The sequence below is a fragment of the Carcharhinus amblyrhynchos genome, chromosome 17 (assembly GCF_965287045.1).
Source record: "Carcharhinus amblyrhynchos chromosome 17, sCarAmb.v2.hapA, whole genome shotgun sequence".
In the NCBI taxonomy this organism is placed as follows: domain Eukaryota; kingdom Metazoa; phylum Chordata; class Chondrichthyes; order Carcharhiniformes; family Carcharhinidae; genus Carcharhinus; species Carcharhinus amblyrhynchos.
In genome coordinates this window covers 49,231,254-49,250,347 of record NC_137340.1, presented here as the reverse complement: position 1 = coordinate 49,250,347, position 19,094 = coordinate 49,231,254, and the positions used below count along the sequence as shown (strand labels likewise).

Genomic DNA, 19,094 nt, shown 5'->3' with positions numbered 1-19,094 from the left:
GACAAATGCCCTTCCGCTCTGTAGCCCAATAGCGCGTGTTTCCGAGGCAAGACTGTTTTCTTGGCAGGATTATTAAGAGTTCCTCTTTGCTATGAAGTCTTTTATCCCCCTGTGATCCAGGGCGGAGGATGGCGAAGAAATCCCGACGCACGGATGTTGATGACCTGACGCCGAACCCGCGAAAGCTGCTGCACATCGGGGACGAACTGAAGAAACTCAACAAGGTAATTGATGACCTGACACCAGTGAACGAGCTGCCAGTGAACGCCAGACCACGGTCCAGAAAGGAGAAAAATAAACTGGCTTCTAGGTAAATAAAATCAGCGAGCAATTAGCTGAGTGGCATCAAGTAGATTGAACCGTTTTGCAGGCGCACACTTCACACTCCCTCAATGTGGCGCGTAAATGTTTTCAAAATACTGCGGTCGCTCTTGATTTTCCAAATGGGGCCTGCTGAGGCAACACAGTGGGTTAGCAGTGCTGCCTCGCAGCGCCAGGGATCCCAGTTCGATTCCCAGCTTGTGCGGAGTCTGCACGTTCTCCCCCGTGTTTGCCTGACCCGCATGTCTTTGGATTGTGGGAGAAAACCGGAGGAAACCCGCGCAGGTACGGAGAGAACGTGCAAACTCCAACCAAGGCCGGAATCGAACCCCACTCCCCGGTGCTGTGAGGCAGCAGTGCTGAACACTGATCCACTCATGGTGATGATGACAATCATTAAAGTATGAAGAAGAAAGAATCATGATATAATTCGTTCTCCTGTCCTTTCCCCTTGGTGGCACAGTGGTTAGCACTGCTGCCTCACAGCGCCAGGGACCCAGGCTCAATTCCGTCCTCGGGTCACTGTCTGTGTGAAGTTTGCACATTCTCCCTGTGTCTGCATGGGTTTCCTCCGGGTGCTCCGGTTCCCTCCCACACTCCAAACATGTGCAGGTTAGGTGAATTGGCCATGATGAATTGACCCTGGTATCAGAGGGATTAGCAGAGTAAATCTGTGAGGCTATGGGGATAGGACCTGGGTGGGATTGTGGTCGGTGCAGACTCAATGGGCTGAATGGCCTCCTGCTGCACTGACGGGATTCTATGACACATCCACCGAGCATGGACTGGAAGGCCAACAAATGCTGGTTTTGAGTTGTACTTTCATCATCTATTGGCGTTAAATCCCTTTGGGACATCCTGAGCTGGTGCAAAGCACTCTGGAATTACAAATCATAGAGTCCCTACAGGTTGTTTGATTTGTGGTTGTACCATTTTCTAATCTTGGTGAAAGATTTTCCAGGCTGCCTTGTGGGATCCAAAACTTTCAGCAAGTGCTTGGAGCCCAGACCCATCTCACTATCGCTGTGGCAGATCCTGGCCTTCCTCCTAACCAGGACTATTTAGCTGGTGATTAATGGATTTGCCACCCAGGCAGCATTGGTGGAAACTCTCAAATGAAGCAGCTGGTTCCACCGGAGCTGAACTGGGAAAAACACTCACAAGCCGGGCTCCTGGTCTCGGTTGGTGTGCAAATCATAGAGTCCATACAGTGCAGAAGAAAGCCATAAGGCCCATCAAGTCCTCACTGACCACAGTCCCACCTGGGCCCTATCCTATAACCCCATGCATTTACCCTAGCTAGTCCCCCTGACTCTTAAGAGGAAATTTAGCATGGCCAATCCACCTAACCTGCACATCTTTGGAGGAAACAGGAGCACCCAGAGGAAACCCATGCAGACATGGGGAGAATGTGCAAACTCCACACATAGTTACCCAAGGCCGGAATCGAACTCCGGTTTCTGGTGCTGTGAGGCAGCAGCGCTAACCATTGTACATGTACGTACACACACACACACACACACACACACACACATGTATATCAACTCCCATTTTGTTTCAATGTAAATCCTCCCCATGTGACTCAGGCACTGGAAGTGAGAAAGGTAGGTGCCAATCCTATGGAAATCCACAACGTCTTGGCAATGGGACCCTCTAGATCCAATATTGAAATAAGCAGTGAATCCCAAGCTCAGCTGCTGTGACCATCTGTGATCTGTTTTGTGAGGGGTTGCTGCCTCTCACTTGTTAACTTATGATGTCCAACACATACCCTCAAGCATCTTTCCCCTGCTATGAGTGTAGAGATCTAGTGTCTGTATGTGATATCAAACAATCTAGTATTTATTATATACTGCTGTATACTCATGTTAAATACCATGCTCTTGAATCACTGACGTATATTTTATACACTCTTGTATCGCTACGTATGCTATATGAATCTATTTTATTTGCATATATTTAAACAAAGTACAACCTCATTTGCAGGATGGATTATTCTATTAGAGCTCTTTTGTAAGTTGGGCGTGTGTACTGTAATAATTGAATGACCCCCCTCACGTAGTCATTCTCAGGTCAAGCTCATGTCACATCATGTGCTTTCCCCTGTTACCCATTGCTTTCTCTTTGTGTGTGTGTATAGGGCCTGCAGACTAAAGAAGAAAGCACAACATGAGGCTAACAAAATCAAGCTATGGGGTCTGAACACTGAGCATGGTGAGTTTATCCACCTCTGTGCTGCCAACCAAAGGTTTGTGGGGGAATTTAAGAACTAAGATCAGGAGTCCGCCATCTGGCCCTTCAAACCTGCTTTGCCATTCAATAAAATTATGGCTGATTGTTTTATAGACTCAGCTCCACTTACCCACCCGCTCACCCTATCCCTTAATTCCTCTACTGTTCAAAAATCTATCCTTATCTTAAAAATATCCAATGAGAGAGCCTACACAGCTTCATTGGGCAGGGAATTCAACAGATACACAACCCTTTGGGTGAAGAAGTTCCTCCTCAACTCAGTCCTAAATCTGCTCTCCCTTATTTTGAAGTTATGCCCCCCACTTCCTTGCTTCTATCTTATCTATTCCCTTCATAATTTTATATGCTTCCATAACATTCCCCCACCCCCCAAATTCTTCTGAATGCCAATGAGTATAGTCAATCTACTCAGTCTCTCTTCATAAGCCAGCCCCCTCAACTCCAGAATCAACCTAGTGAATCTCATCTGCGTCCTGTCTACTGCTAATATATACTTTCTCAAGTAAGGAGTGTAAGATGTTCTGGGAACGTAATAATACAGAAATTCCCCTTCCATTCTTATTCTTCCAATCCAACCATCAATAACTTTGCCTCTTTCTTTTTGCAGAGCCAGTGAAACAGATAAATAAAAGGAGGTAGTGTGGGTAGCACAGTGGTTAGCACTACTGCCTCACAGCACCAGAGACCCAGGTTCAATTCCCAGGCTTGGGTCACTGTCAGTGTGGAGTTTGCACATTCTCCCCATGTCTGTGTGGGTTTCCTCCCACAGTCCAAAGATGTGCAGGTTGGGTGCACTGGCCATGCTAAATTGTCCCTTGGTGTCAGGAGGACTAGCTAGGGTAAATGGGGTTGTGGGGATAGGGCCTGGATGGGATTGTGGTCGGTGCAGATTCAAAGGGCCGAATGGTCTCCTTCTGTACTGTAAGATTCTATGAAATAATGCAGCTTTTGGAACAGAATCATAAAAAGCCCTAGAAAATAAATTGGCCGTTGGATGGTTCTCTCAATTTTTGAGAAGTGACGTTTCTTGGCAGCTGATAATTCCATGTTCTAACCATTCTCTTTATCAACCTCCCCATTCATTCCTATTACTTCAAATGTATGTTGCCTTGTTACCACCTAATTAACTCGTAAAAGCAGTTCTCGTTGTGTCTCTTCATAGCTTTGAAGCTCCCTTTGGTTCTAATAAGAAAAAGACTAAATTTTTCACATTTTCCCAGTAACTGCGTGGGTTTCCTCCCACACTCCGGTTAGGTGTAATGGCCGTGCTAAATTGCCCTTAAGGCTCCCAATATGTGTAGGTTAGGTGGATTAACCATGATAAATATATGGGGATAGGGCGGGGGGAAGAGGGCCTTGGTAAGATAGATTTATAGATGTTTAGAGCACGGAAACAGGCCCTTTGGCCCAACTTGTCCATGCCGCCTTTTTTTTAAATCATCTAAGCCAGCTGAATTGCCTGCATTTGGCCCATAACTCTCTTTACCCAAGTAGCTGTCTAACTGCTTTTTAAAAGACAATATTTTACCTGCCTTTACTACTGCCTCTGGCAGCTTGTTCCAAACACTCACCCCCTCTGTATGGAGAAAGTTGCCCCTCTGGATCCTTTTGTATCTCTCCCCTCTCACCTTAAAACCTATGCTGTCTAGTTTTAGACTCCCCTACCTTTGGGAAAAAATGTTGACTATCTAGCTGATCTATACCCCTCATTATTTTGTAGACCTCTATAAGAACACCCCTAAGCTGCCTACGCTCCAGGAAAAAGAGGTCCAGTCTATCCAGCCTGTCCTCATAACTCAAACTATCCAGTCCCGGCAGCATCCTAGTAATTTTTTTTTGCACTCTTTCTAGTTTAATAATATCCTTTCTATAATTGAGTGACCAGAACTGTACACAGTATTCCAAGTGTGGCCTCACTAAGGTCCTGTACAATTTCAATAAGGTACTCTGTTGGACAGTCAGTGCAGACTCAATGGACTGAATGGCATCTGTCTGTACTGTAGGGATTCTGTGATTCTTCAGAGCTTTCCTTTCGTAGTTGTACCTTCTCGCAATGCCACCTTTTTATAATCTGTGTATCTGCATGCCAAAGTCCCTTTGACCCATATTCTTAACGTCTTGACATTCTTTCCCAAGTCTTGCTTTCACAAAGTTTCACCAAAGGTTTATCTTTATTAAATTATATCTTTCATCTATCTGCCCATTCTGTCAGTCCACTCCTGTGGACATTTTAATCATCAATAGTTGGTTTCGTCAAATGCCCGGTTATTTATATCCTGTTTGTCTGGAAGAAATTCTGCTACTATATAAAAATAAATAATGGGTGTAAATCTGGTAGCTTGTCTTTCTTCAAGAAAATGTCAGCTTGGGTCTTTTGGCTGCTTCTGCGTCACGAGTTGTGGGTTTAAGCTTCAGTCCCAAGACTTGAGCATGTAATATAGGTTGACACCACTGAGCACTGAGGGAGTGCTGCGTGGTTGAAGTCTTTGGGGTGGAACTTTCTGACCTTTCCCGCTGACGCATCTTCCGCTCCCATCGAAGGTGATCCCCAGAGGCAGGATGGGCGAGCTACACATCAGTGGGGCTGGAAGATCCCACCAGCGACCAATGGCAAACCATCTCTGCCACCAGAAAACTAACCGTGAGAAGGGAGGGTGTAGCAGAAGGTGGAAAATCTTGCCCTTTGAGTTAGGTTTATACCTGTCTGGTTTGGCAAACGTTTCGGGTCCTGGGACAATATTTTGAAGACGAACCGAGTATGTTCTTGATGCCCTGGCCAATAATGGCCAAAGTTTGGATCTGCCTCCCCTCATGACCCCTTTGGAGAAACTAACTTTGCCCAAAAAGGCTGCCGTGTTTCCTTAGCTCAGCAGATTAACTTGTTGCCTATTTAATCAATTTTGAGACATTTCTGTTGGATCAGATAAGACTATGTGGAAAATGCAAGTTTTGTTTTGTTAATTCTTGTTTCTTTTTTGTCACAAGATAACTTACTCAAAGTTATTGTCGCAATCAAGCGGCAGATTGTTCAGCGGGTGGAGAGCAGTGATGGAACTGAAGAGGAGAGCATGACTGAAAAACTGGAGATACTCATGAAAGACACAATCGGTAAGAACCCGGCTGAGCTTTTGGTTTTGAGGGAGCCTTTAACAGTATGTCCGTGGAACTTAGCTAAAATTTTAAGATGAAACGCTTTTTGTCTTCTCTATAAAGCTTTGAAAAGTCTGATCTGGTTTTAGTCAGGTATGAATTTGCAATACCACATATTTGGCAATTTATTGGTAGCTTTCTGTTGTTACATTGAGACATGGAACTGTCATAACGCTGTGAGTATTATCTTTAGAGATTGAGGCCGGGTGGCACAGTGGTTAGCACTGCTGCCTCACAGCACCAGGGAGCCTGGTTCGATTCCTGGCTTGGGTCACTGAATGTTTGGAGTTTGAACATTCTTCTCGAGTCTGTGTGAGTTTCCTTCCAGAGTCCAAAGATCACAGAATCCCAAAGGCGCAGAAGGAGGCCATTTGGCCCATTGAGTTTGCACCGACCACAATCCCACCCACGCCCTATCCCCCTAACTCGCTGTATTTACTCTGCTAGTCCCCCTGACACTATGGGGCAATTTAGCATGGCCAATCCACTTAACCCGCACATCTTTGGAGGAAACCCACGCAACCACAGGGAGAACTTGAAAAGTGTACACGGATGGCCACCTGAGGCCGGAATTGAACCCGGATCCCCGGCTCTGAGAGGCAGCAGTGCTAACCACTGTGCCACCCAAAGATATGCAGGTTAGGTTGATTGTCCGTGCTAAATTGCCCCTTAGTTTGAAGCAGGGTAAATACATGGAGTTACGAGTATAGCTGGGATTGTTGTCAATGCAGGCTGGCCTCCTTCTGCACTAGAAGAGGGAGATTTTAAAAAATATATTCATAGGATCTGTCATCTCTGGCAAGACGAGCATTTAAAATTCATCTTTAATTATCCTTGAAAAAGTGAGTCGCTGCCTTGAAATGCTGCAGTCTTTATGGATTACAGTTCTTTGTCGTGGCTTGTGGTGGTAGTTAGATGTGGTGCTGATGTCGTATATAGGCTGGGTAAGAATAACGAGTCTCTTTCCCTTAAGGAGTTTAGTACACTTGGGTCTTTAACATCATTGCTTGTGCTAGCTTTTTATTCTGGATTAATTGAAATGAAGTTTCCCTGCTATCAGAATGGGATTTGAACTCATGTTCCTGGATTCTTAGTTGAATATCCCCTCTGCTGCTGGCTCACTCTGCAACTTGCAACCCTTATACGTCAGGAATGTTGACTTTGGGTTTACAAAATATGGAAAACAAGATTAATGTTTTCTACACTAGCATCTAATTTCTTGGGAAGAAAAGTAGAAGGAAGTCCAAATTTGTAGCACATATTCTTTGAACCCATTGGACTCAGATCAACAATATCTGGGGGGGGGGGCGGGGAGCACAGTGGTTAGCACTGCTGCCTCACAGTGCCAAAGACCCAGGTTCGATTCCCGGCTTGGGTGACTGGCTGTGTGAAGTCTGCACATTCTCCCCATGTCTGCATGGGTTTCCTCCACGTGCTCCAGTTTCCTCCCACACTCCAAAGATGTGTGGGTTACATGGATTGGCCATGCTAAATTTCCCCTTAGTGTCAGGGGGATTACTACGGTAAATGTGTGGGGTTGTGGGGATAGGATCTAAAGTGGGATTGTGGTTGGCACAGAATTGGCGGGCTGAATGACCTCCTTCTGTACTGTGGGGATTCTATGAGTTCACTAAAATCCTTCATCAAATCTGCTGCCCTTACCTGTGTAACTATATATCTATCAGGTTGGCACAGTGGTTAGTGCTGCTGCCTCACCGCGATAGAGACCCGGGTTCAATTCCCAGCAAGAGTCGTTGTCTGTGTGAAATCTGCACATTCTCCCCATGCCTGCGTGGGTTTCCTCCAGGTGCTCTGGTTTCCTCCCACACTCCAAACATGTGCGGGTTATGGCCATGCTAAATTGCCCCTTAGTGTCAGGAGGATTAGCAGGGTAAATACATGGGGTTATAGGGATAGGGCCCGGGTGGGATTGTTGTCGGTGCAGGCTCAATGGGTCAAACAGCCGTCTCCTGTACTGTAGGCATTCTAGGATTTGATCAATCTGCGATATGGAGTTAATGCAGGCTGCATATCAATCATTCTCAGCAACTGTATGATTGGCATACTAAGATAAAAGTAATTAATTGTGCGGTTTGCTTCTGAACTGTTCCAAGATGGGAGGTGCTATAAAATTCAGGTACCACTGGTCTGGCTGGACTGCTCCGGATTGTTGTCGATGCTATCCTACAAGAATCATACTGCATAAAAGGAGGCCATTTGGCCCATTGCATCAGTGTGGCTCTGTACAACTCCACTGGTCCCTCTCCCTTCTCTTTTCCCCATGGTGCTGCCATCTTCTTTTTCTCCAACTTCCTTTTGAAAGTCCCAGATGAAATTGCCTCCACCGCGCACTCAGCCAGTGCATTCCAGACCCTGAACCCCTGGCTGAGTTTTAAGGAAAGAAATTTTCCTCGTGCCATCTCTAGTTCTCTTGCCAATTACCTTAAATCAGTGCCCTCTAGATCTGGGCCCTTCCACCAATAGAAACAGTATTTTTTTCCCCTATTTACTTACTGTTCTGGTATGCATTGGTTAAAGGGATTAGCAGGGTAAATATTTGGGGTGACGGGGATAGGGCCTGGGTATGATTGTTGTCAGTGCAGGCTCGATGGACCAAACAGCCTCCTGCTCTGTAGGGTTTCTATGATTTCTACTCTCTCCAGACGTCTCATGATTTTGAAATAGAAATGGTCAAAAGTTTCAGGGTTTTAGGTGCCCAGACCACCAACAACCTGCCCTGGTCCCTCCATGTGGACACTATAGTTAAGGAAGCCCACCAACATCTCTATTTTCTCAGAAGGCTAAGGAAATTTGGCATGTCCGCTCTGACTCTCACCAGCTTTTACAGATGCATCATAGAAAGCATCCTTCCTGGTTGTATCACAGCTTGGTATGGGCTCCTGCTGTGCTCAAAACGGCCAGAAACTACAAAAGGTTGCTAATGCAGCCCAATCCATCACGCAAACCAGCCTCCCATCCACTGACTCTGTCTACAATTCCTGCTGCCTCAGAAAAACAGCCGGCATAATCAAGGACCCCACGCACCCCGGACATTCTCTCTCCCGCCGTCTTCTGTTGAAAAAGATACAAAAGTCCGAGGTGATGTACCAACCAACTCAAGGACAGCTTCTTCCCTGCTGCTGTCAGACTTTTGAATAGACCTACCTCGCATTAAGTCGATCTTTCTCTACACCCTAGCTGTGATTGTAACACTACATTCTGCACTCCCTCCTTTCCTTCTCTGTGAACGGTGGGTTTTGTCTGTATAGCACGCAAGAAACAATACTTTTCACTGTATCCCAATACACGTGACAGTAAATCAAACCAAAAACCTGCCATCCAATTTTCTCTTGGCCACGTTTTCTCTTAAGTGGGGAGCAGCCTTTGTCACTCTGTCCGTGTAACTGGAAGTCCCGGTAGATACTTTCTGCATTCTCTCTGAAGCATTCGCATTTGCAAACGCGCGTTTACCATTCATGTGCTCCTGGGCCAATCTCTAATTACAGTACCACCGAGGTCAGTTGAAGGCTAATTACTCCGGGAACATTCGGCACTCAATTAAAAGGCGCTTTCTATTGCCGGGCCAGGCTCTCCAGGGCTTTGCAATGATTGGTTGCTCTCTACCCGCCTCTCTCCTCCCCCCCCCTGTCACCAATCACAAGCCCTGTTGCTGTGAGTGCCTGACCTTTCTCAAGGGTAGTGAATGATAGAATTTCAAGGTGTAAAACTGGCACTTCTTTGGGAGAACATTGGACTTGCGGACCCAATGAGTGAGCACAATTCCTTTGCGAGTAACTACTCAAACTGAGCAATAAATAATCTGCTAATTTGGACCATTTAAATTGCCACACCAAACGCACTCTGGACTCTGATGGCGTGGTTCCACCGTATAGATCACGTAGTGAAACTTGCAATCAGCACGACATTGAGTAACTGATCAAATTATTACACCAGCAGTATAAATACCTGCGTTTCCTCATGATTAATTGTCATGTTTTAGATGTTACACTTGTTTCAATACACAAAATACTTCATATCTTTTGGATTATTCTCTCTAAACTATCAGAGTTTAAAATGATCAACAACCTTCATGTGCTCAGCTGCAGAGTTAAAATCAGTCTCTGCGGCGGCGCAGTGGGTTAGCACAGCTGTCTCACGGTGCCAGGGACCCGGGTTCGATCCTGGCCTCGGGTCACTGTCTGTGTGGAGTCTGCACATTCTCCCCGTGTCTGCATGGGTTTCCTCCGGATGCTCCGGTTTGCTCCCACAGTTCAAAGATACGCGGGTTAGGTTGACTGGCCGTGCTAACTTGACCCTAGTGTCAGGGGATTAACAGGGTAAATGTGTGGGGTTGCGGGAATAGAGCCTGGGTGGGATTCTGATCGGTGCAGACTTGATGGGCCGAATGGCCGCCTTCTGCAGTGTAAGGATTGTATGATTCTTTTTAAATGATTTGTTATTTAATATTTGATTAGAGAAAGGCCATGTAGGATTCTTTAACCTCCTGTCCTGCCTTATTTATTTATTTGTGCGTGTCTCAAGTAGGCTTACGTTAACACTGCAATGAAGTTGTTGTGAAAATCCTCCTAGGCACCATACTCTGGCACCTGTTTGGGTACATTGAGGGAAAATTTAGCATGGCCAATGCACCTAACCAACACGTTTTTTGGACTGTGGGAGGAAACCGGAGCACCCAGAGGAAACCCTCGCAGACACAGGGAGAATGTGCAGACTCCACACAGACGGTGACCCAAGCCGGGAATCGAACCCGGGTCCCTGGCGCTGTGAGGCAGCAGTGCTAACCACTGTGCGGAGAATATCAATTCAGATCCCACCATGGCAATTTGAAAACCGTGATAACCAAAGACTGGTGGCCATGGCTGAGTGCATAATGCTCTTGCCTCTGAGTCAGAAGGCTAAGGGTCCAGCCCCTGCTCCAGATATCAAATCTTGGCTGGCACTCCAGAGTGGTATTTAGAGAATGTAGCACTGTTGGGGATGCCATCCGTTCTGATGGGGCCATGGCTCCACCTGCTGTCTCTCCAATAAATGTAAAAGATCCTGTGGTCACTATTCCAAAGGAAAGTTCTTCCCGGTTGCTGTTTATCCCTCAATCAGCACTCCTTGTACAGGTTATCAGGCCAGTATTCTCATTACTGACTGTGGGAGGTTGCTGTGTATAAATTAGTTTCCTACAGTACAACAGTGACCACATTGCAAATACACCGCATTGGTTGTAAAGCACAATGGGACATCCTGAAGTTGTTACTATGGAAACGGAAACCCTATTTTTTTTTATTGACCATGAACAGGCTGGGTTGTCAGTTAAGGACCCAAATGGTTCACAAATTAAGAAAACATTTTTAGCTGAAATGTACGCCAGTCCCACACCAACTGTGAACTGCTTTGTGAAGGGCTAATTCACAAGCCACTCAGTTGTATCTTAGCACCAGGAAGAATACCTCACTGATTGTAGTTGGGGGGGGGGGGGGGGTGGTGGTTGGGGGGTTGGACTGGGGGGGGTGATTGGATTGGATTGGGTTGTGTTTGGGGGGGGGATTGGATTGGGTTGGGTTGGGAGGGATTGGATTGGATTGGGTTGGGTTGTGTTTGGGGGGGGATTGGATTGGGTTGGGTTGGGGGGGATTGGATTGGATTGGGTTGGGTTGTGTTGGGGGGGATTGGATTGGGTTGGGTTGGGGGGCTTGTTGAGCCAGCATTTATTGCCCATCCCTAAGGGCATTCAAGAGTCTGGAGTCACATGAAGGCCAGACTGGGTTAGGATGGCAGATTTCCTTCCCTAAAGGAGATTAGTGAACCAGATGGGTTTTTATGACAATGGCCATCAGTAAATTCTTAATTCCAGAGTTTTATTGAATTCAAATTTCACCATTTCTATGACTCTATGAAGCATTTAGACAGTTACATGGGTAAAAGGGGTTTGGAGGGATATGGGCCAAATGAGGGCATTTGGGACTAGCTTAGTCAATTTAAAAAAAAAAGGCTGGCATGGGCAAGTTGGGCTGAAGGGTCTGTTTCCCTGCTGTAAATCTCTGAATCTATCAGCTGTGGTGGGTTATGAATCTGGGTCCCCAGATAATTACCCGAGGTCACTAGATTACCGGTCCAGTGACACCACTGCGCCACCACCTCCCTGTGGTACATCTTGATATTGAATATTGTAAGGGGGGGGAGATTTGATATTGAGTGTTTTGTTAACGTTCCTTTTCCTGGTGGATATTTCGCTCTGTGCGTGCTTGAATTTTGAGGCTTTATTTTGATCTGTCACTGGGAAGCTTCATGGTCCTGTGGTTTGTCATCAGATCAGGAAGCAGTGGCTTTGATCTGAAGAAATTGGAGAAATGAAAGGCTCCAGTGGGTGATTTTCACCGAACAGAAAGGGGAGAAATGTAGAGGCTCGTGTGCTCTGTGCTGGGACTGCTCTTGCCCTGTGGGACGCGACATTGTGATGGAAGATTCCGGTATTTGATTGGCAGATTGGACACGCAGACAAATCTCTGAGCTGTTTCCGTGCTGATGAGTTGACGAGAGGACAGATGATTAGTGATAATCTCTGCAATAGAGCTTCAACTGCCTGATTTCCTCTCGTTTGAGGAATGATCTTTCTCATCCCTCTTGCGATGAGAGGGATGTTAATACTTGTGGTGGAAAATGTAGCATTTCAAAGTGGCCTCGAGTTGAAATGAAAAGTGCTTAATGCTCTTTATATAAAGGCAGAGGGTGGGGTGGGGGGATCCTCTTTCTTTTCTGAGGTGCAAGGGTAATTTTTCAGTTGAAAATCAACTGTTGGAACGATCTGGGCCAGGTACGAATCATTGTTTAAAAGCAAAACACTGCGGGTGGCTGGAGTCTGAAACAAAAACAGAAAATTCTGGAAAATCTCAGCCAGTCTGACATCATCTATAGAGAGAGAATAGGGCCAACCTATCGAGTCTGGGTAAGGGTCACCCTGACTCGAAACGTCAGATCTGTTCTTACTCCACAGCTGAATTGTTGTTTAGTTGCCGTGTATTAACTAGCTCCTCTCCTGGACTGAATATGTTCAGGCTGATTCGGTTAAAAACTCCAGGTTGTCACTGCCATGCCCAAGCGTGGAGGGCTGACACAGTGGTCAGCACCGCTGCCTCACAATGCCAGGTACCCAGGTTCAATTCTGGCCTTGGGCGTATTGAGTTTCCCCGTGTCTGCGTGGGTTTCCTTTGGTTTCTTCCCACTCCAAAAATGTGCAGGTTGGATGGATCGGCTATGCTAAATTGCCCCTTGGAGTCAGGGTAAATTTAGTGGGGTTATGGGGATAGGGCCTGGTTGGGATTGATGTTGGTGCAGACTTGATAGGCCAAATGGCCTCCTTCTGTACTAAGAACATAAGAAATAGGAGCAGGAGTAGCCATCTAGCCCTTCGAGCCTACCCCGCCATTCAATAAGATCATGGCTGATCTGAAGTGGATCAGTTCCACTTTCCCACTTTCTCCCAATAACCCTTTGCAGTTACTGCAGGTATTCTACAATTCTGTTCTATGATACTTGTCTGCCGTGGTGGGATTCAAACCCAGAGCATTACCCTGGATCTCCTGCATTACTATGCCACTGACAATACCACTCACCAGCGTCTCCACCATGGCCTATATGTGAGTGTCCTGACAGAGCAGTTAGGTTACAATCACACCCTCTTCCATCACTACATGCGCTGCTCAATCTGCCTCCAGAATATTCTGGGTTTTTTTTCTCAGTAGTTTTGTTTTGAATGAATGAACTGTTTTCTATATGAAACATAAAGTTAAATTTATTAGTCACAAGTCAGGCTTACATTAACACTGCAATGAAGTTATTATGAAAATCCCCTAGTCGCCACACTCCAGTGCCTGTTTGGGTGCACTGAGGGAGAATTTAGCATGGTCAATGCACCTAACCATTTTGTTTTTCGGGCTATTTACTAGGATGCTACCAGAACTTGATGGTTTGAGTTATAAGGGGCTGGCTAGACTGGGATTTCTTTTCCCTGGAGTGTACAGGGTTTAGGAGTGATCTTATAGAGGTCTACAAAATAATGAGGGGCGCAGATAAGGTAGTCAACATCTTTTCCCAACAGCAGGGGAATCTAAAACTAGAGGGCATAGGTTTAAGGTGAGAGGGGAGAGATACAAAAGGGTCCAGAGGGGCAATTTTTTCAGAGTTGAGTGTGACTGGAATGAGTTGCCAGAGATATTTATAGAGGCGGGGACAATTTTGTCTTTTAGAAAGCATTTACATGGGTAAGGTGGGTAGAGAGAGATATGGGCTAAATGTGGGAAATTGAGACTAGCTAAATAGTACAAACTGAGTGGGCATGGGCCAAAGGGCCTGTTTCCATGCTGTAGACTCCTATGATTCTATGGGTAACCGTAGCGTGTGGATGAAAGAGATACGGGAACATGCAGACTCTGCACAGTGATCTTAGGCCAAATCGAACCCGGGTCCCTGGCGCTGTGAGGCAGCAGTGCTAATCGCTCTGCCGCCCGCATTTGCTCAGTTGCCGTGCTTGACTCTTGTGTCTTGTGTTGCAGGGCGCTCCGTGGCAGGTCAGACGTCGGAATTCGTGAACAACGTGCTCGAGAAGGCGTCGGCCGGAGAGTCAGCAGGTGGACTGAGCTGACCACCGCGAGCGCCGTCCTCAGCCCGGAAACCTCTGCTTAACGGCGGGATGTTATTAAACAGCGGGAAGAAGGGGCGGGGGGAACGATAAAACAAAGAGGCACTATTTCCGCAGTACCCATTCCCTTGCTGCCTGTGTTTTCTCTGTGGTGTTTGGCAGGGGGGCGGTGGGGATGTGTTTCTGAATTTGAGTTCACCCACTTATCCGCAACCCCACCCCACATCCCCTGCCCATCCCCACTACTGTGGCACCCCCCCCTCTCCCTCACACTCCTCAATGTTAGCATGCCTGGGGTATTCGCTATGTGCCAATCTGTGTTAGGGGAGGAAAGATCCCAGAACAATTGTGGGGTGCTTACAGCGATGGCATTAAATGGCACAAGTCAATGTTGTCGATTTGGTAAGAATAGCAGATCGCTATTTTATTTCTTTTCTCTGTCTTTCAGCGAGTGGTTGAGTAAAGAAGCTACATTGGCCCGGAGATGTGGCACAGTTGTTGCTGTGATGTGCGCGCGCACACACGAGAGTCATACAGCTTCAGGAATGATCCTAGCTATGCCAGGAAGCAAACTCTCTCCGGAACGTGCCAGCTTTCTTTGAACTCTTTTTGTGATTCATTTTTTTTCAGATTTTGACCATCCTTTTATTTGAGGAGAACTCGTGTCTTTTTTTCGCAGTAGGCGTAGTGTTTTATAACCCTCTCTCCAAAAAATGCTATCTTGGGAACTACAGGGGCAGGAGGACACGGGCATGTTTCTGGAGGAAACTTTCAGTGACGGAGGGTCCAAGGTGAGGGATTCGGGGGGGGGGGGGGGTGGGTGGTAACGTGGCACTCAGTCAAAAAAGAATCGGTGATTTATCACGGATCGAATGGAGCCACAAATTCAGACTTTATTCAATGAATACTGTGAACTGGGAATTCTCTGGCCCTCTGTAGCTCCTGCGATTTAATATTTTATAATAATGAGCACTTTAACTTTGCAGAAAAAAATCGAGGAAAAAAAATATCACTTTTACAGGCGTCAGGGTGATAGACTATTTTTTTTTCGGGGGGTGGGGGGTTTAGGATTAGGGGAAAATTTCCAAGTAAGATTTAGCTACTGACAGTTAGCATAGTCCTGTGAGCGAGAGACGGTAAAGATGGGAATAGATGCAAGATGTACTTGAGGACAATGATGAATGTGCATTTTTGCAACAATTTTGGCAGAATACTTTAGTTTTTTTTTGCTGTTGTGTTAAAATTAGTTGACTGATGTTGAGGTGGAATGAGTGTCCCATGGGAGATCTAACCCTGCCCCCCCCCCCCCCCCCCCCCGTGTCCTAATTGCATTTTCAAAGGCCCACTGCTATTTATAAGGCCTCTAATACTTTGGGGAACAGGCCCCAGGCTCCGACGGCCGATACTGTGGTATTGGAACCAAACAACCTCCACAGCTGGCGACCCGTCCCTCAGGCTGGGAAGAGAGGAAAACGGGGCCTGGGCCAGCGACTGCCTGGATTCTTCCCGGTCACCCACCCACTCTCCTCCTCCCCCCTCCTTGGGGGAAATAGTCCATCCAATCTCTCTAGTCCTGTGAGCCGGAGGGAGCAACCGCTACCCATGGATACAAGTCCCAGTAACCTCGAGTCAATACCATGAGGTAGGAGTGGGGAAAGACAAATTTTGAGTGGGAGCACTTATAAAATCCTCATTACTGATGCTTTGTTTTTCTGGCTGAATTTGTGTAAAGGTCTGAGAAACATGCACCGGGCCCGACTGGGATGGGTGATGGGGGTTGGGGAGGATGGTGGTGGAGACGATGTCCGAAAATACTGGCAGTGGCCAGACACAGTGGCCTTGTCTGTTCTGGTAGCCTTAAGGCGGCGACAGGTATGGTATTTAATGGGTGGCATAGTGGTTAGCACAGATGCCTCACTGCACTAAGGACCGGGTTCGATTCCAGTCTGTGCAGAGTCTGCACGTTCTCCCCATGTCTGCATGGGTTTCTTCCCACAGTCCAAAGATGTGCAGGTTAGGTGGATTGGCCATGCTAAATTGCCCCTTAGTGTCAGGGGGATTAGCAGGGTAAATGTGCGGGGTTACAGGGATAGGGGACTGGGTGGGATTATGGTTGGTGTAGGCTTGATGGGCCAAATGACCTCCTTCTGCACTTCAGGGATTCTGAGAGATGACAGGGATCTCTCCCATTGGCTGGAGAGTCAATGAGAGCCCCATGTCAACCCTTTAGAAAAGGTCGCCAAATTGTCTGACAGTTACTAATTACTCAGGCATGTAACAGGTCTTCCCTGGCATCAAGGACCCCAGAGGCAGAAGTCCCACCTGCCAAGAGCTGTCAGCTAATCAGAGGCCTACCGTTCGTTTGACCAGGGAGAGGGAGGCTGCTGTGGGTACAACACCCACTCAGGGCCAAGTATCATTACTGGATCCCAAGCCACAGTTGAGTGATGGTAGTGGGGGGGGCTTGTTATGGGTATGGAAGTGAGAGGGTTGGTGGGGGGAGGAAATTGGCTGTCAGCAGCAAGGGCAGGGGGTCTCTCAGCAGGCCACCCAATTCCCAATGCCCTCAGTCAAACCTTGAGTGCCTTTGAACAAGGGAGGAGTAATTTGCCCCCATCCCCACACTCAGGTTTGCTCGCTATACTCCCCACGTGGTGAGCTGCCATACCTGTTGCTGGGTTAATGCACACAATGAGGCCCAAAAGTTGGTGACTTAATGGCCTTGATTGATAGCGCCCACCCACTCACCGTCCCACCAGGGTGGAGACTGGAGAGCAGCAGGGTCCCTACCTGCCACCCTCTATCTGATTAAATGCCCCCTTGGCACCAAATTCACCAACGGAAAGGCATTAAATTTGTTTCCTTGTCTCCTGAAAAGTTGGGGGGGGCTCTGGTGGATGGGACTGATGCAATCCATTAAAGGAATTGTGTGCATTAGCTTTTCCAGACTTTGGAACGGAGTACGGATAAGACGGGTGGGGAATATTCTTTGTAAAGCGCTCCAATCCAGGCTTCTTAAACAGGCTGACCAGTGGGGATTGCTGTATTGCCCAGAAGGCTGGGGCCGGTGACCTACGTCCAGAATTGTTCTCCGGTGGGCTAGGAGGCGCACACTCCTTAACAATGTGACAGGTGAAGTGTCCACTGCGACCATGGCTGGGTGCTTGTGACTGATTTCACAGTGCATTGGAAGCTTTAAGAGCCTGAATGTCTCCACCTCACATGAGGCACGGGATGAATGGGAGGGTTGACAAATTTACAAACAAGACATTGGGTGCAGGGTTTGAGTTTTTGGAGATTACAGCTTAACTCCACTCAAAAAGAACTAGTGGCACTCCAAGGAAGATTGGATAGTATCCTCGATTCATCCCGTTGCCCTGTCCTCCCCAAAGTCCTGCCGTCTGGGAGGAAGGGAACGATGGCAGCCAGCTGGATTTTATTTTTTTTTGTAGAATTCAGGAAGGAAGTGAAGGATAGAAATATAAACTCGCTGTCACAATGACTCCCCACAGACAAGAATTCCGATAATGGGAAATGTTTTATTGCTGTTGTCTCCGGCCTCCATGTTTTGCCGTTGGGTAGGCCCCAGTATGAAGCTGGAATTGTAGCTGCCCTGTAGTCACTGTAATACCAGTTATCGGCCTCTCTCTGTGGGCAGCTTTTTCAGAAAGTAATCACCGTACGTAGCCCACCCACCTTTTATATTTGCCCATTCAACCGCTTCAGGATCTCACTCTCTGCATTAACAATAATGTCTACAAGAATGAAATGTCCAGTGTAAAATCCAGTATAAAAATTGCAGTTTCTGTTTCTCCATTCCACCCTCCTGCTGCCCTCTTTCTCTGCCATCCACTCTCACTCATACTCTCAATTGTATTCCCCTCTCCCTATCTCTCCTCTTTGCTCACACTGTTTTTCTCTATTGCTCTCTTCCCCAATCCCCTTCATCTTTTCCTTTGATCTCTTCCTGCTTCAGTCACCCTGCCCCTTTCTCCCAGTCCTTTGCCCGATGCTCTCTCTTTCTCTCACTTGGGGGCCCCCCCCCTCTCTCTTTCTCTTTCTCTCTCTCTCTCTCTCTCTCTCTCACTCAGGCCACCTCTGTGTCTCTTTCTTCCTCTCTCTCTCTCTTTCCTCCTCTCTCTTTCGCCCTCTATTGCCTTCTCGCTCCTGTGTGCACTCTCTCTCACTTGTGCGTTCTTTCTCTCTCTCTTTTGCTCTTTCTTTCACTCTATCCTCTCCCCTTTCTCTCTCTCTCTCTCTCTCTCTCCTCACCCTCTCTCTTTCCTCATCCCCTCACATTTTGTCTCTCTTTTCCCATACCCCCCCCCATCCTTGCGTGCACTCTCTCTCTCTCTCTGTGTCTCTCTCTCTCTCTCTCTCTCTTTCCTCAACCACCCCCCCTCCTTTCCTCTCACATAGGAACAGGAGTAGGCCATTTGGCCCATCAATCCTGCTTTGCCATTCAGTACAATCATATCTGATCATCCATTTCGATGCTTTTGTTGTGGTCCCTGGTTCTGGACTCACCAATCAGGGGAGCATCCTATTAGCTGCAACCCTGTCCATTCCTTAAAGTATTTTATAGATTTTAATGAGATCACCTCTCGGCTTTCAAACTCTGGCGTACACAGACCCAATTCCTCTTCCGAGATCAGTCCCACTATCCCGGAACAAGTGATCCTTGGTTCACTGCCTCTATGGCAATAATATTTCCCCCTGA

General features: G+C 47.1%; 1 protein-coding gene across 2 annotated transcripts in view; it reads left to right on the top strand.

The window, feature by feature from the left end:
* LOC145354241 (CREB3 regulatory factor-like) overlaps positions 1–15,149 on the top strand; it is a 112,255-nt gene extending 97,106 nt beyond the window's left edge. Inside the window, exons 7-10 of one of the 2 annotated variants that reach the window (XM_080205320.1) lie at positions 121–310; positions 2,462–2,535; positions 5,560–5,682; positions 14,289–15,149. In XM_080205320.1, the coding sequence (XP_080061446.1) occupies positions 121–310; positions 2,462–2,535; positions 5,560–5,682; positions 14,289–14,377 (476 nt within the window). In that variant the 3' untranslated portion in view covers positions 14,378–15,149. Of the gene's footprint in view, positions 1–120; positions 311–2,461; positions 2,536–5,559; positions 5,683–14,288 lie in introns of those variants that run through there. The other variant, XM_080205321.1, reaches the window with a different exon arrangement.
* The last annotated feature ends 3,945 nt before the right edge of the window (positions 15,150–19,094 follow it).